We start from the raw sequence: 18,346 nt of genomic DNA, 5'->3' as shown, positions 1-18,346 counted from the left end.
AAAATTCACAAATGACAACTCACTGGTCAGTATGTCTTGTTATTGCACCTTTATTTAGCCTAGTTAACCTTAAATGTGTCTATAACCTTCCTCTTCATAAATCTGTAGGGTACCAATGACCATTCCAATTATTTCAGAGGACTTTTCCAACCAGTTTTGTACTTCAATAAGTTTACTTTAATAAATTTAGTCCACTCTGTCAAGCATAAGGATAGAAAAAAAAAAACACTGCAATATAGGAGAACTAAAACTACACTTACTACAGTATAGGAAAGCTAAAACTACATTAATGTGGCAAGTACTGAGATTTAGGCAGCACAGCTAAATTATCCAGTTTTTGCCTTCACTAGTGGAGGGAAAAACAAATCAACAAAATGCATTATAAAATTCATCACTAGAAAAGATATTTTAAGTTCATCCCCACAACAATGTTTTGTTTGGGTTTGGGGGCCACACCCAGTTGTGTTCAAGGGGCAATGCTGCTATCAAGTGAAAGAAGAAAGATAAAAGTTATTTAATCTGAAAACAGCAAAACAAGACTGGAGGAATAGAACAATGGGTCGGCTGGGCATTTGCCCTTGCCTTGCAGGCAGCCGACCTGGGGCAGATCTGAGTTTAATCTAGGCACGATACATGGACCCACCAGGGATGATTCCTGAACACCAAGCCAGGAGTAAGCCCCTGAGCACTGCTGGATGGCCCCCAAATGAAAACAAACCCTCCTCCCCCGCCAAAAAAATATAGATGCAAAATAATCAGGAAGAACAAATTAACAACTATATTACCTTATTTGGTTTAATTATGTTTCCTAACACTGACCTTCCCTTCCCTGTCACTCTTTTTTTTTTGTTTTGGGACCACACCCAGCAGTACTCAGTGCTTGCTTATTCCTGGCTGCGTTTAGGGATCACTTTTTCTTTTTTAAAATTAGTTACATGTAATGTTTTATAGTTTGTTTCGGGGGCTTAAGGGGGGATTAGGACCACATCCAGAGGTACTCAGGGGTCACTCCTGAAGTGCTCAGGGGACTATGAGATGCCAGGGACAAAACTCAGCTGTGTGCAAGGCATACGGTCTGCCCATTGTACTATCACTCAGGACCCAAGTAATGCTTTTCTATAGGGGCTTCTCTACCCAAGGTGAAGAAACCTGGCAGTGCTCAAGGGCCATCAAGGTTATACCCAGAATGCTGGAAGGATGACTATGCAAAGTTAACTGAGGGCCCAGCACATGGGAGGGATACACTGGACCCCAAAGAGCTGCTTTCAGTCTCCCCAGACTCAACAAACCCTGTAAAGATCTTTGTGTTTTGGTGTGACAGTGATGAACCCAGGAGCTCAAACATAAGAGGCAAGCATTCTACCACTAAGCTACACTACCACGTAACTTTTTTTTTAATTTTATTTTTATAAAGTTGTTCACGACGATTTTTTTACATTCAATATTCTAACACCAAACCCACTATCATTATACCTTCTCATCACCATTATTTTCAATTTTCCCAACCACCACCCAAGCCTGCCCCAATAGGAGGCCCTAAGATTTTCTTAGAAGCGAGTGTGTGAAGATTGTCGTATCTCACCCTGGACCAAATAAAACCCTTGTCTAAGAGGTTACTAACATATTGTTATAGGTTAAACCTTGTGTGTTAATATTTTCTTGTTCTGCTTGACAGTCCATCCAATGTGGTGTACTAACTCCTGGCATATCAGTGATGTGGAATATGAGATGTTGCTCCAGGAATTCTAAAATTTTGAATAGGGTGATACAGCTGGAATTCAATTTTTAACTGGATGGTGACTTTGGGGTCCGGAAGCAACTCTGCAACTTGTTGCTCTCTTAAAGATTTATTTATGAGTCCCTGGATCATGGCTGATTAATGAGCTTCTATGGCACCAGAGGCAGTTCACAGCTGTCCTACTATGTAACTCTTTTAAGTGTACATAGTATGTACAATGAAAAAGATTTTCTTTCCAGAACAAATAATAGTTTATATAGAAAAAGGCAATAATATGAACTACAACATGCCAGCACAGAATTATCTATGCATGCAAGAGTAGCCTATGTATTTTCTTTTTATTTACTATCTGTTCAAACCCAGACTTATGAATAAAATGCTTATCATGTCCATCAATTTAAACAAGGTTTGGGTCGGAGAAGTAATACAAGGATTAAGACAATTGTCCTGTACACACATGGGTTTGATTCCTAGTCTCCCTGAGCACAGCCAGGATGATCCCAGAATAGAATAGAACCAGGAATGAGCTCTGAGCACAGCCAGGTATAGCACGCTCTCCACTCCTCATCCAAATTAAAAAAAAAAAAGTTAGACTTAAAAACTCATACATTTAAAAGCACTTCATAAACAAAACCTTCCAAAATTTGAATATGCATGTCTTTGCTTAAGCAATAAAATGGAGTTTTTTTAAAGATCATTTATTTTAGAGTAATTTTACTGATAGTACATGCCCACAAACACAGGCAAATAAGCAGATTAAGTCTGTGAGGTTGGAATTTGAAATGACAGTGCCCCAACAAATACCAGTCTCAAAGAGTGACAAATTCTGCTTAGCAAGTCATTTTTGCCCCAAGGCTAACTACCAGAATTTTCAAACAAAATCTTTAATCTGTTATGGTTTTACTGTTTTGTTTTGCTTGACAGGGCCAGAGAGAAGGTACAGTAGTACAGTGCTTGCTTGCCTTACAAGCAGCCAGCCTGGGTTCAATCCTTAGCATCACATGTGGTCCACTGAGCCTTAAGGAGAGTGATCCCTCAGCAGAGAGAGAAGTCAGTCCCCATCCCCACCAGAAGTCCCAGGCACCATCCAGTGTAGCCAAAAGAAACCGAAAAATAAAATTTTAATTTTTCTACTGTTTTAAATAAAAACACTATGTATTAAAGCATGGTGGGTAGATTGTCCCCAATTAACAAGTACGGTGTAAAAGCAATGTATCCATCCAATGTCACAGAGCTCTTAAGTGGCCAAACCAAAATTACTCCCAGAAAGCTAAGATTTGGTTTCTTCTAATCCTAGGTTTTTCCTACTACAAGGTAGTTATCATTTCATTCTACTAGGAATACCTGGATTTCTTTTATAACAATGAAAAGAGGAGGCTCCTTTGATACTGGATAATTTCTAATAAAAAATGCAAATATGCAACTAAAATTAATATTATTAGATAGCTAAACTATTCTACTGTTCCAAAACTTACTCATATGCAAAGTGAAGATGATATTATATTAAGGGCTGCCACTTGAATTGGATTTTACTAAAACTTATGTGAGTAAACCAAAATAAAACAGAAAACTATCTTTACCTAAGGAAGTGACATGGTCTGCTGGGGTACAGCTTCAGAAGCCTAAACCTCAAAGGACCTAGGCCACCTATCTTGATGGGAAAATTAAGAGATATACTTACTCATTTTGCAGTGCCAGTGATTAAACCCAAGTCTCAAGACAAAACCATATTACATCTACACTGAGCCATATTCAATCCCTTCTGGAGGGCAAGATTAGGAATGGAACAGATGAGCCTGGGATACCTAAGTATATTGTCCTTTTAACTATGTATTTCTTCAAATAAATATGCTTTAATAAAATCACTTTAGCTATAAAACTACAGATGTCACTTGTCACTGCAATCACCATGACACCACACTAATGACTTCAAGATAATTCATGAAAGTCAGACTTCATCTACTAATACGGAAAATCAAAACAGCTCTAAAAATGAAACAGGCTGCCTTTGAAAGGATTCTTCTCAAGAATATGAAAGCAGGAATAACAAATTCAAAAAAGTGTGGGATAGCACAGCGGGTAGGGCGTTCGCCTTACAAGCGGCCAACATGGCCAACCCGAGTTCGATTCCTCCGCCCCTCTCGGAGAGCCCGGCAAGCTACCGAGAGTATTCGATATGCCAGACACAGTAACAACAAAGTCTCCAATGGAGACGTTACTGGGCCCGCTCGAGCAAATCGACGATCAACGGGAGGGCCTTTACCTTTACCTTTACCTTAGAGAAAAAAAACAGCTGGGAAGATAAAATGTAAGGTCTTGCCCATTCCTGAAGATAAAAAATAATCAAGTATTTTATAACAGTCTACCAGTACTGGACCAAAATAATTCTGTATGAACTTGGTTAAAGTCCCTTAATATTTGTGTTCAGCTGGTAAGATATGTAAAATAAGTTGAAATTATGTTTTTTAAAGTAACTTCCAATTCTAATTGTCAATTTTTGAGTTACTAAAAATAACTCTCTAGGACCACTGGGTTCCATCCCTGGCTCTCAACCTAAATGCTCCCCAAGTTCACAAACTCTCAAATCTTCAACCAATTTCTCTTCAAAGTGATACTGCTCTTTTTCAGGCTAAACTAGGATCTAATTCATGCTTTTAGAGAACTTCATTTAAATAGTAATTAGCAGCACAGTTTGTTAAACACAGCTCATGTACAGCTATTTAGTGGCTAAATAGATGCCTGTGGTTTTAATATAAACATAAGGCAGCAAAGAGATGTTATAACTTGCCATTGAAACAAAATTAAAACAACTGTTAAATGAAAAAAATTTACACTGGAGATATCACAAATAAAGTTTCACTGATGTTCAAAGAAAATACATATTCAATCTTAATTTTAGTTTTAAGTGAATTATAAATATTGTCACTTTTACAAATTAAATGCAATGTATTGTTAAAGGTTCCTAAAAGCACTGGTTAAATATCTGAGGAAGTTCTGACTTTCAGTTCCAAAATGTTATCTCTATCTGCCAGATACCATCTCCAACCTCCTACTAGAACTATTCTATAGACCTAATTCTGTGTTTGCTGAAAAGCCTAATTTTATTTTGAAATTCAATTCTCACATAATACAATGGAATGCTTCTGTGTTCCTTTCTTTCTAGAATATAACCAGAGATTCTACTATCTGAATAGTTGAAATAATTTTGCACTTTCAATGTAACTAGTCACCTAAGTAAAAGTCTCACAATGGAGATGTTACTGGGCCCACTGGAGCAAATCAATGAACGGGAGGACAGTGCTACAGTGCTTTGAGATGATATTACCAAATGCCCTTCAAAATAAATTAACTAATTTACACTTCCATCTGAGTTTCTTTCCCACATCTTTAGCAGGACTTGGCTTAACATCTTCCAATCGTAGAGTGAAAACATTTTCATAGGTTTAATGGAATACTTCCAATACTGTATCCTGTATGAATTATTTATTTTCCAAAGAGCATATATACATATGCTATCATTCCTGGCGGCAGAGCCTGGCAAGCTACCTGTGATGTATTCGATATGCCAAACACAGTAACAACAAAGTCTCCAATGGAGACGTTACTGGGCCCGCTCCAGCAAATCGATGAACAACAGGAAGACAGTGACAGGATCGTTCCTGGCATCCATTCCTAGTCCTTCTCTTTATTTTTCTAATTAAATAATAAAAATGCCCAAACAAAAAGCAACTTGAAAATGTTGCCTCTTGACTATTCCCTAAGATAAACTATAAAATGTGGACTTCTCAGCAAAGTTTGGTACACTTGACAGGAGATAGTCTGATTAAAATATCCATGTTAAGCAAGCATGGCATAAGGTTAATCCAGAATCTGGAATGCAGTGCATGCTTATAGTGCTCCTTGCTTTGGGAGCAGGATGAGAGGAAAAAAGTTGAAATTCAAAACATTTGTTTTAAAACAGTGAGCAAAATAAATTGAAATAAGGGGGAAAAAATGGATACACGGGAGGTACATGTTTCACTTATGAAGTTATGATATACATTATACATGGAGATAAACGTGAGAATAGAGGTTAGATGAGATCTGAAATAGAACCAGAGAAAAATGAAAAGAATCAAAGCTAAAAAGATATGCAGCTGAGAAGGCACACAGGTGGGAAAGAGCAAAGCTGTGGGTCTCAAGGTCTACCCACTAAGCAACCCCCAAAGAGCATGGAAATCAATTTTAAAATATAGAAACAAAGTGGTTTTTCATAATGATGAAACGAAAGAAATAAAATTAACTAAGTGTCATAGCTACAGGGAAAACTAAGCAAATATTCCCTTTTTTTGCCCCACAAGGCATTCAAGATCTTAGTAAGAACCTAACCCAAAATTAAAGTTCGTTGATGATGGCATAGCCTAGGATGGATGACACTAGGCTAAAATCTCTATGGGAGGAGATAATCAGCTTGTTTATATCCCACCTTTTTCCAGAAGGTAATATGATAAGGTTAATACAATATAAAGTCAGATCAAGGAAAGGAGAAAAGCAAATATCCCAAATATGCGAACTAATAAAACTGCTGTGGTTAAGTATTAAATTCAGTCTGAGTTTATGAATAAACAAAGCGAAAATGGTAAACAATACAAATCAGAATTTCATAATAGTAAAACAGCTTCTCAAATATTTTCTGGAAAGCAATAAGGGCACTTGTCATGTTGGCCTGAAAATCTAACATCCTAGTGAGGTTTACAATAAATAAATCAATTTTGTTCTTATTAATTTATGTAGCACTTAACACATGCCAAATAATGTTCTAGGTCCTTTGTGAAATGTTAACTCATTTGAATTTCACAAGGCTCTTCTTTTAATAATCCTTTTTAAAAACTGGCAATGTCCTGTGTGCTGGCATTCCAGGTGCCTTGTTGATTGAGGGATGACCTATGATTTTGGAAGCTGAGGATAACAGGATCAAGGGGAGCTTTACCACACTGAAGAGATAAAATTTTAATAACACAAAGGTAAAATGAGAAGAGTTAAAAGAGGAAAACTACATTTGGAAATCAGATCACTCAGGAAATAAAATCTCTGAAGTCAAATTTTAAAATATTTTCCAAAACTTGAGGCCAGTAATCTTCACTTAATATGCAAATCGGAGCGCTGTGTTCAACCTTGAACTTAATTTAAGCCCCAAGTTACAATATACTTGGTTTGCTGCTGAACCAGTCCATTCAAATAAAAAAACTTTGTGTAACCTAAAGTAAACAAATATTGGCTATTTAATTGACCAGGGCATCTGAGTAAATATTCTCGACTGCTTTCCTTGGGAACCTGGAGGATACAGGGCAACTTTTTTATGTGGCCCAATCAATGTGTGTTAGCCTAAATAAGAGTTTGAAAGTTACTGCTAGGAGGTCTTATTTAGAAAATCACCATGTTAGAAGCTTCTGGAAAATACGTAAATCACAAAAGCAGATCAATCTGACAAAAGTGGAAACGGGGACCGAGAGCCTCAGAGACTAGAAAACACTTTCCAAAGAGAAAGCAGTTTCCACTCTCGGAGTGACAGCGTGGAGGTTAAGGTGCTTGCCTTCCAAGGCAGACCTAGGTTGGATCCCTGGCAACTCACTGGGTGCCAGAGCCCACCAGGAGTGATTGCTGAGCTCAGAGTTAGTTGTAAACCCTGAGCACCTCCATGTGTGCCCCATCCATCCCCAGCCCCAAGAAAGAACGCAGCTCCCATTCTACAGACACTAAGGGCAACTTTTACATGACAGTAGGGTACATGCAATTTCAACCATGTACTATAAACACGTGCTTAAACTCTTGGCATGCCATGTAAACCAGATGACGTTCAAAGTAAAAGGGGTGTCAAATGAGATCAAGATTAAGCACAGACATTCCAGAGTATAAAAAAAAACACGGTTGAAATTTGGCAAGTCTACGTTTTTTAACATGAAGGAAACTGAATCATTGGTGCCAAGATGTTAAATGGCCTGCCCGTGGCCACAGGCTACTCTGTAGCACAAAACCATTAACTACCCAAAAAGTGTGCATCTCACCAAACTGGAAAAAAAAATGCAGTAACACTTTTTGCTTGGGGGGGAAAGACACTTTGGTTGGGACCCTTATAAAGAGGTGACAATTTCCACTAAAGGAAAACCACTAAGCAGGCCTACTAAGGTTTAAAGTAGCATCATCACATTTCCAGTTTGACTTAAGGTCCTTCGGGACTGGAGACAGTAAGTAAAAAGGGGAAGCACCGGGTCAAGAAACACTGCAGCGCAGGAAGAGAACTGAAAGGTCTGTTTCTAACCCCCCAACCCCCATTCCTAAAATGAAGTGTGCTCAAGTTCATGCACAAGATAAACCGCAACCCCGCTTCCCAGGCTGTAAAAGAAAAAAAAAAAAACTAATTCGGTGTTGAGGCTTACCAGCCCGGCCATAAGACACGAGGAGCTCGCATCCCACCACGAGATGGGAAGATTCTCGATTCAGATTCTTTTTCCTCTCGGCCACTTTCTCTCTCTCTCTTTCTCTGCCTTGTATCTCCCCCCCACCACCCCAACCTCATCCTTCCCATCCAACACACCCGACTGATACCCGCGCCCCCCACCCCCAGCCCAAGGGCACACAGGTGGGTCTGCACCTCGCTCCCCATCCTCGACCATCCGCCGGCCCGTCCGCCGCCTCGCCCCGCGGAACCCCCACTTCCGGTGCCCCAGATGGCTGGCACTCACGCCCCGGGCCCGCCGCCCCGGCAATGCCGGGAGGGCGACGAGGCTGGGGAGAGGGGGCAGTGATCGCCGGCCGCGCCGACTGGGGAGAGGGGAAACCCGAGCCTGGAAACGCGTCGGGCCAAGGCGCACACCGGCTCTGCTCGCAGCCAGACTCCCTAAATGTCACTGGGTTGGGGATGTCGGGGAGGCATCTCCCGCGACGCCGGGAGGGCGGCCAGGCGCTGCAGTGCGTGCGTGTGTATGTACATGTGTGTGTGTGTGGGTGGGTGGGTGTGGGTGCGTGGGATGGGAAGGGATCGGCTCCCGGCTCTGGGCGCCGGCTGCGCTCTCCCGGGGGGGCCCCCGAGGCGCCCACGGCGGGGGCGGAGAAGGGAAGTGCGGGCCCCGCTGAGGGGCGCGGGCGGGGCCGGGCCTAATCACATGGCGCAGACGGCGCAGGCCGCCCCGCATCTCTTTCTTTCTCTTTCTCCAGCCTCCGCTCGCTCCCCGCCCGCCCCTGCGCCCGGGCCCGGAGCCCCCGCGGGGCTCGCACACGCACACACACACACACACACACACACACACACACGTACACACGCACACACACACACTCACTTTTCGCCCGAGGCCGCCGGCTCCTTGCCCTCGCTGTTTCCGAACCCATCCGTCTCCCCGGAGCCGTCCTTGGGGCTGGACGCCGGCGGGGTGGCCGACGGCGACGCCCCGGTAGGTGGCTGTTGCTGCTGCTGCTGCTGCTGCTGCTGTTGTTGCGGCGTCGGCGACGTGCCCCCCTTGCCCAGCTCCTGCAGGATCTCCGAAGGCGAGCTCGAGAGGCCCAGCGCCAGCGGCCCCGTCGGCCGGCCACCCCCGCCCCACCACGGGTGGAGCCGCGCGGCGGTCGCCGGGCCCACGGCAGCCCGGCCTCCGGTCCGGGGGCGCCGGCAGAGGGTGGCCAGGGGCTGCGCCCGCCTCAGGGCCGCGCCGGCGGCGGCGGGCGGCCGCAGCAGCAGGTCCCGAAGCATCGCCGAGCTTCGCAGCCGCATCATGCCGCCGGGCTCGTCGGCGCCCGCTCGGGGAAGGGAGGATGCTCCAAGCGTGGGCGGCGGGCTGGCCTCCGGGAACGCGGTCTCCTGGTGGATGTGGGGGGTGCCCGGCGAGGGAGGGCCACGGACCAGAGGGGCTACGAACGTGGGTGTGGTTCCGGCTCGGGCGCCAACTTCCGCAGCCTCCGAGGCTGCTGCTGCTGCTGCTGCTCCCCGGCTCCTCAGGGTAGCTTCGCTTCACACCGCCGAGGGCTCCGCACTGAGACTGAAGCGCCGGGGAGGGCCAGAGACATTCCGCGCTTACACTCCGGGGGCGGGAGGACGCCCGCGACCTGCCCCCTTTGCCGGGCTCCGATTGGCTCCGATCATCGACCTCTCTCCTGATTGGTGTCTGCAGCAGTCAAATTCCTCTCCGCGGCGGGTGCAAAGGAGAGCGGGCGGGGGACTGGCGGGGAGCGGCTGGGGCGGGGAAAGGAATGAAACTGACGTGTGAGGTCGGGGAGAGCCAGGCTGGGCTCCCGGGTAGCCTTTTCCCTCTCGCTGCCTCCACCCCGAGGCTCTCCGAGTGGAGAACTGGAAGGAGGGGCGGGGGGTGGGGGTCCAGGGGTCTCAGATGTTTCCTACAAAACCACCCACGGGGCCTTCTCCTGACTGGGGAGAGTGGCGTACTAGATCCCCCGGCGCCGAGGGGCGGACGGTTCTTGGGTTGAGCGGCCGTCAGTGACCACCGGCCAGCCGCCCGGGCCGTCGAGGCACGGCACCACAGAGCGTGCGGCTACCCCCCCTCCCCCGCTGTCGGGTCAAGACCCCGGGCTCTGCCTCTGGGGGGCGTGGGGGGGCCGTAGTTCCCCGAAGGCAACCCCGGACAAGCCTAGCTCTCTTCCCCCCTCTCAAATGTTACATTTACTTGAAACTTTCCACGCTTGGCGACTACCCAGAGGTGAAGTGTTTTGGAAAAAATGAGCAAAATCCTCTCAGCTATGCGATTTAGCCACTTGGAGGGTTGGAGTTTCGAGGTCTGGGGATGGGGTGGTGAGGGGGGGAGGACGGAGAAATTCCAAAATGTCTGCTTTCTTTTTTTTTCTTTCCTTTTTTCTTCTCTTATTATTATTATTTTTTTTTTAGAAATGACTGTTTTCCATGTTCACCGATTCTTCTTAAAGATGTTTGAAGAGGAACGATTCACTTTGCACACTAGTTTGCTTTAAGAGTCAGACCTGTCGACTTGAAACGCTGCTGCATCGTTTTAAAATAGAAGTAGGTGAATACTGGTTCTCTACAGCGTTCCCGTTTAATATCACTTGATCCACTTATCCTTCCGGACGTGTGAAAAATAAAAAGGAGCCGAGATTCTGAGTATATATATATATATATATATAAGTTCCATTTCAGGACAAAGATGTTTTTGGTGATTTTCCGAGTCAAGGTGAAGGGAATCATTTTTATGAAATTGGAAGGGTGTGTATCAGGTGCGTCACTAATCACCGTATTTGTAATCTATGAATCTCTAAATACTGCACTAGATTAATAATTAGGAAATCTGGCTGTACTTACAGGTTCTGTGACCTTTAGCATGTCAGTTTTCCCATGTTTAAATTTTTTCATTGTGCTCTTCAGCAGAAGGAACATGGAAAAATCAGTCATGTGTAAAACAATCACCTCAGTAATAAAAAAAAAAAGTAAGGCAGATAGGACAATTGCAAATTATTTCAAGTCTATTACTATTATCTTATATTCAAAGTAATGTATTCAGAAAAAAAGTCAAACTCTGGAGGAAAGGCAATATACACCACTTTTGCCCAATCCTTCCAGTCTAACTTATTAATGACATAAACTTACACGAGAGTACATTCTAGATACAAACTACTAGTTTTGACTGCTTCCTTTTCCTCAGCCACATCCAAGTTTTTGACAAATCCAATTATTATTTTCCTCCTGATTTTTTTTCTTAGTTCTTCTAGGAAACTAAGAAAATACTTAATAGTAGAGTATACAAATCAGGCCTAGTAAAAATATTATTCTTAAAGTTTTTACTTTGAGAAATGAGTTGTTCTGTAAACATGTAGAAAATAACATTTAGAACTTGGAGTCAGCTGAAATTTAACTCCTTGTGAAAACATTATAGACAGCAAATTGTAGCTACTATAACAAGAATAAAAATGTAGCTCAGTGCTTGTGTTTGAGTCTTACTCTAAATTTTAATGTTTATTGAATTTTTAAAATCAAATAAAGGAGAGCTGGAAAGATAGTACAATGAGGGGGGTGATTTCCTTGCATACAGCCACCTAGGTTTGATCCCAGCATCCTGTATGTTACCCCAAGCAATACCGGGAGTGATCCCTGAGCACAGAGCCAAGAGTAAGCCCTAGAAACAGGAGTGGCCAAAAAAAGAAAACTAAATAAAATAAAATACTTGGAATAGCTTGGAAGCATGTGCTGAAGGGAATTGCTATTTCTATTAAGTTCATTGTTCACCCAAAATAGCAAATTAAAATAAAATCAACCACTGTGAAAGCTTTTTTTTTTCTTTTGTAGTGCCAAGTATCAAGTCCAGGGCCTCATACAAGATGCAGCTCACTGGCCTACATCTCCAATTCCATAAAAGCATTTTATGCATGATAGTACTCCATCAAAATATCTTCCAGCAGGTAGAAAATGATCCTGCAGGTTAACCAGTAGATGCATTGTCATAATGACTCTCCGACTTCTTCACTACAAAATAAACACAGCTAGTTGTGGTCTCATTGTCATTGAAAGAGTAATCAGTCTTCATAAGAAAAAACTGCAAGGGGTCTGAACAATAGTACAGTGGGTAGGGCATTTGCCTTGAACTCAGCCTCCATCCCTGGCATCTCATATGGTCCTCCAAGCACCGCCAGGAGTAATTTCTGAGTGCAGAGCCAGGAATAACCCCTGAGCATCGCCGGGTATGACCCGAAAAGAAAAAAAAAAAAAAGAAAGAAAATACTGCAAGTTTTGCACTTTGTTTTTGTTCTAACTAGAAGAATAGTTCCTGAATTTCCTTTTCAAGATTAAGAAAAGCTAATGTTTTGAGATCGTAATGTAACCTTTATATAAATTCCAGATTTTTCCTCTGTAAAAACTGAAAGGGTAATTCTAATAGAGCTAATAAAAAAAATAATTCTCCATTGACTAACAGTTTAAAAGATTTCCATGTGTTTTATTTGAAAAGTTTCTATATAGAGAACAGAAAAAGATTCAAGAAAACTTTAAGCAAGCTTCTGCTATTACTTCCGTTTCTTTAGTTGGTTTCCTGCCTTAAGTGGTCAACTACTAGCCTCCCTGATAACATGACTTTTTAACCAAAACTAAATGTAGTGCTGTAATACTATAAAGTGTTATTTATATCATTTATATAGTGAGAGTAATACTAGAGTCTACAGAGTTGCTGTTAGGATTAAATGACCAACGCATATAAAATACTTAAAATAGTTTTAGCATTCTTTGTTAGCTACTATTATTTTATTCGGCTAATGAATAATTTTTGTTTGGCAATGTGGTTAGTTGTCACATCTATTATTAAAAAGCCAATCTGGGAGTTGTTTTAAAACATATAATCATAAAATACCATTTAAGAAGTTAACTTTTCAAAGTGAGATTGTGTATGTACTTCAGTTTTAGAACACAAACCAATAATTTCTAAAGTATCTTAAAATAGAGACTACTGTAGAGATGTCAGGTTAAGCAAAGCTGGGCTCAGTGCCCAAGGTACCAGTTAATTACAAATTTTAAAAATACTGAAGAAAGAATAATTGCTGGCGGGGGGGGGGAGGGGAAACTGTCTTGAATGTGAATGTTATATGCTATTAAATCTAAAATCTATCATTTGCCATTTATGTAAATTAATCCTTCATTCCGTGCAACCCGACTCAAAAGATCTTCAAAACATTTTTAGAGAATGTTTGAATGATCTTGTTTAAAATACTAACTGTATGAACTTCTTCTGGAAGATCTCCTGGTGGCTAAAATAGGAGTATAGGAGTGGGATAGGAGTGGGATGGAGGGCAGTTATTTTCTTTCATTCAGAGTAATATGGTAACAGTTCAGGTTATAAGTTAATGTGTATACTTAGATCACAATTGTATTCATAGAGCCTCCAAACATTTATTGATTTTTCAAAGTGATTGAATTGTTACTTTCTTTTAAACATTTGCCTTTTATTTTATTTATTTATTTTGCTTTTGGGGCCACACCCAGCAATGCACAGGAGTCACTCCTGGCTCTGCAGTCAGGAATTACTCCTGGCGGTGCTTAGGGGACCATATGGGATGCTGGGAATCAAACCCAGGTCGGCCACGTGCAAGGCAAATGCCCAACCCACTGCGCTATCTCTCCAGCCCCTGTAATTGTTATTTTTATAGAGTCACAAATAGCATTAGGTTAAACCCCATTCCCAGAGATAAAGAAGTCTTAAAAAATAAAAGTAAAGCCTTGGGACTGGAGAGATGGTAAAAGGGTTAAATTTGCAGCCAGCTTGTCTTTTTTGCAGCCAACTCTTTTGAGTTCCTGGTACCACATATGGTCCCCAGAATACCACAAGAGTGATCCCCTGAACCCAGAACCAGAAGAAAGCCCTGAGCTTTGAGTATGCCCCCCCCCCAAGCAAAGAAAAATTAGTAAAGCCTTAAAAAACTGTTATTAGGGGCTGGAGCAATAGCACAGCGGGTAGGGCTTTTGTCTTGCACGCAGCCAACCTGGGTTCGATTCCCAGCATCCCATGTGGTCCCCGAGCACTGCCAGGAGTGATTCCTGAGTGCAAAGCCAAGAGTAACCCCTGAGCATCACAGGGTGTGACCCAAAAAGCAAAAAAACAAAAACAAAAAACTGTTACTAGTATTTCAAAATCAGTCAAAAAAAAAACAACTTCATGGCCAAAGAGTATCATTCCCAAATTCTTCCTCCTGACTACCCCCAAATGGTATGGTGCCTCCCAAAAGGACTTTATCTTTCCACCTGGTAGCATGGCATCTTGGTCTTATGCCTTTATTTATTCAATGAAATGTGAAAAAAAGTGTTCACCATGACTAAGGTGAAACATTTTTGGCAGGGAGAGGTTGACAGGGATTCAGACCCAAGGTTTTCTACCTGGAAAGCAAATACCACTGATACCACTGAACTACATCCCCAATCACTTTACTAAAGCTGGAACTTCAATAATCATCACTTGATTCAGTTATCTCTCTTTTCCTTTGGGGACAAGAATGGCATGTCCCAAAGGTAGGATGCTCCTAGCTCTGAGTCACAGAGAAAAAGCTGAATCTGATGTGATTGACAAATACCATGACTAGAAATCAAGTTTACTGTAATTTTGATTCGGAATAAAATCATTCTGCATAATGAATGATTTAGTTTAAGTTGATTGATACATTATCTGACTTGAATGAGGACTTAGCAATCATGAAAATAAAATAGATTATTAAGAATATTTGATAACTCCCAATAACATGGATTAAGGTGCTTGATTTGCATGAAGCTAACCCCAGTTCAACCCCAGGCACCACTTACGGTTCCACAAGCACAACTATGAGTGACACCTGAATGACACCAAGAGTGGCCCAAACTCCTCTCATTCTCAAATAGTCAATATCCCAGAGAACTGAAACCGAGCAACAGTGAGAGGACAATTAGGATAGGAATGTTCAGAATAGGCATTCTCCTATAGAGGCTATTAAAAACAAAGTTCACATAGGAGAGATTTAGTTGATATTTTATTATGCCATACTTGGACACTTAACCAAGGTAAATTAGCAGTGATTTCAAGAATGAGCTTGAACTTTTCCCTATTTTCATCCAATGTTAAGATTATATCACCAGAGGGGCTGGAGTGATAGTACAGCGGGTAGGGCATTTGCCTTGAACATGGTCAACCCAGGTTCGATCCCCAACATCCCATATGGTCCCCTGAGCACCACCAGAGGTAATTCCTGAGTGCAGAGCCAGGAGTAACCCCTGAGCATTGCCAGGTATGACCCAAAAAGCAAAAATTAAAAAAAGGTTATATCACCAGAGGTCAGAGAGAGTACAGTGAGTAGGGCACTTGTCTGGCATGCAGCTGACTCTGGTTTGATTCCCAGCATCCCATATGGTCCCCAGAGTCCTGCCAGGAGTGATCCCTGGTTGCTGCTGGCTGTGGCCCAAAACCCAAAAATAAATAAATAAATTTAATTAAGAGTTTAAATCTGCAGAGAAATGATAAACATCAAATTTGGTTTTTGATACTTAAAAATTTGATTTGAGTGCCCAGGAGTAAGTCCTAGGCACTACAGAGTGTGATCCAAAAACAAAACAAAAGAAAAAACAAGTTACCAATTCAGAAATCAATTACAGAACTTAGAAATCATCACTTAAGGGGCTGGAGCAATAGCACAGCAGGTAGGGCGTTTGCCTTGCACACAGCTGACACGGGTTTGATTCCCAGCAACTCACATGGTCCCCCCAAGCGCCACCAGGAGTAATTCCTGAGTGCATGAGCCAGGAGTAACCCCTGTGCATCACTGGGTGTGACCCAAATAGCAAAAAAAAAAAAAAAAAATTATTATTTAATGGAACTAAATACAAAGTTCAGTCAGCCCCCCCAAAAATGTTAACAGTCCACTATAGGACTGTAGCACTGTCCTCCTGTTGTTCATCAATTTGTCGAGCGGGCACCAGTAACGTCTCAGTTGTGAGACTTGTTACTGTTTTTAGCAAATCAAATATGCCACCAGTAGCTTGCCAGGCTCTGCCATGAGTTTGGGATACTCTCGGTAGCTTGCCGGGCTCTCCGAGAAGGACAGAGGAATTGAATAATGTATTTTTTTTTTAATTTTATTTATTTATTTTTTTGCTTTTTGGGTCACACCCAGCGATGCTCAGGGGTTACTCCTGGCTTTGCACTCCGGAATGACTCCTGGCGGTGCTTGGGGGACCATATGGGATGCTGGGAATTGAACTCAGGTCGGCCACGTGCAAGGCAAATGCCCTACCCGCTGTGCTTTTGCTCCAGTCCATGTATTTGTTTTTTAAAGGAAGTTGTATGGATTGGCTTATGTTTTTGTTTGGGACTATGTTTTGCCTGTTTGTTTTGGTGCTGGGGATCAAACCTAGAGCCACATTCACATGAAGCGTGTACTCTACCACTGAGCCATAAACCCAGCCCCAGACAGTAATGTATTTTGACATACAAAGAGGAATCAGTATTTAAATCTCTGTACAGTGCTGGTTCCTTTAAACTATATTATGACTTGCCAGGCAACAGACATTTTATAGATAGCAGTGATTCCCTCTATTCAATTATAAGAAACTAGAAGCAACTCTAAAAATAGAAAGGCTGATCTAGGAGTGAAAGCTTCTCATAGTGACAAACTGTGTTGTACAGTCTGGGACACAGCTTTATTCATGTGTTACCCAGCTAGTACAATGAACATTGTGATGTATACAAAGGAACCAACCCTGGTTGTTTAAAAACAACCAAAATGCTTATCAGTAGGGCAAAGGATTAAAATCATGTGTAATTTCCATATAATGGGGAAATATTATTTAAAATTAATGGTCCCCATTATCACATATTAAAGCAGATAAGTCTCAAAAATAATGGAAGAAGTTACAGATAGATATAAATGCTGTGATACGGTAATTATAAAATTGTGAAATATAAAAAATTAAACCTATGCAGTTTAAAATATTTAAATCAGCTGGAGAGATAGTACAGTGGGTAGAGTACTTGCTTGGCACGTGTCTGCCCCAGGTTCCATGCCTGCCTCCATAAGATCTCCCACGCCCATATGTGATCAGAAGTAAGTCCTGAGCACTGCCCCAAACCCCAAAATTAATTAATTAACTTAATGTTTAAAAAGTGGGCTGGAGTGATAGCACAGCAGGGAGGGAGTTTGCCTTGCACGCGGCCGACCCTGGCGACCTGAGTTTGATTCCTCCTTCCCTCTTGGAGAGCCCAGCAAGCTACCGAGAGTATCTTGCCCACATGGCAAAGCCTGGCAAGCTACCTGTGACGTATTTGATATGCCAAACACAGTAACAACAATTCTCACAATGGAGACATTACTGGGCCCGCTCGAGCAAATCGATGAACAATGGGAGGACAGTGTTACAGTGCTAGTTTAACTAGGGCTGGAGCGATAGCACAGCAGGTAGGGTGTTTGCCTTGCATGCGGCCGACCTGGGTTCGATTCTTCCGTCCTCGGAAAGCCCAGCAAGCTACTGAGAGTATTCTACCTGACAGTGCTACAATGCTAAAGTGCTAATGTTTAACTAATCAGTAGAGGAATGATAAACATCAATTTGGTGTGGGACTGATAGAAAAAGCACAAAACAACTGAATAGAAGACAGCGGCTTCATTGGCAGTAAAAGAGCTGAAGTTGGGAAGGATGTCCACCAGCACAAGCCGGAGAACAGCATCAACAAGAGCGAGTAGAGGGTCTGGTTTTATGCCCAGCAGAGAAAGAGTGACAGAATTACTGGTACAGATATTACTAGTGATTTTCAGCACAATTCAACGTGCACAGTTCAGGAACATATGGAGAACACACATCGAACCTACAAAAAAAATTGCAAAGAAATGTCACTGGGGTGTGTTAAGCATGATAATGAAGACCAAGGAGGCTAAAGGTCAAAATGGGTTTTACTGCACAGTCTCCTCTGGCTGGTATTCTCTAGCCAAGAACCTGGGGTCCTTATCAACGCTAACACAGCGGGTAGGGCATTTGCCTTGTATGCGGCCAACCCGGGTTCGATTCCCAAAATCCCATATGGTTCCCTGAGCACCACCAGGAGTAATTCCTGAGCACAAAGCCAGGAGTAACCCCTGTGCATCGTGATAGCTCAGCGGTAGGGCATTTGCCTTGCA

At 42.6% G+C, this 18,346-nt stretch overlaps 1 protein-coding gene across 2 annotated transcripts in view; it reads right to left on the bottom strand.

Moving 5' to 3' along the window:
- Nucleotides 1-9,588, bottom strand: part of GLS (glutaminase) — a 77,440-nt gene extending 67,852 nt beyond the window's left edge. The window contains exon 1 of one of the 2 annotated variants that reach the window (XM_056111954.1): nucleotides 9,055-9,588. In XM_056111954.1, coding sequence (XP_055967929.1) covers nucleotides 9,055-9,485 — 431 coding nt within the window. In that variant the 5' untranslated portion in view covers nucleotides 9,486-9,588. The remainder of the gene's footprint in view (nucleotides 1-9,054) is intronic. The other variant, XM_056111953.1, reaches the window with a different exon arrangement.
- Nucleotides 9,589-18,346: the final 8,758 nt, after the last annotated feature.

The sequence above is a fragment of the Sorex fumeus genome, unplaced genomic scaffold, assembly GCF_029834395.1.
Source record: "Sorex fumeus unplaced genomic scaffold, SorFum_2.1 ptg000014l, whole genome shotgun sequence".
NCBI lineage: Eukaryota > Metazoa > Chordata > Mammalia > Eulipotyphla > Soricidae > Sorex > Sorex fumeus.
This window is presented reverse-complemented; position numbering and strand designations above follow the sequence as displayed.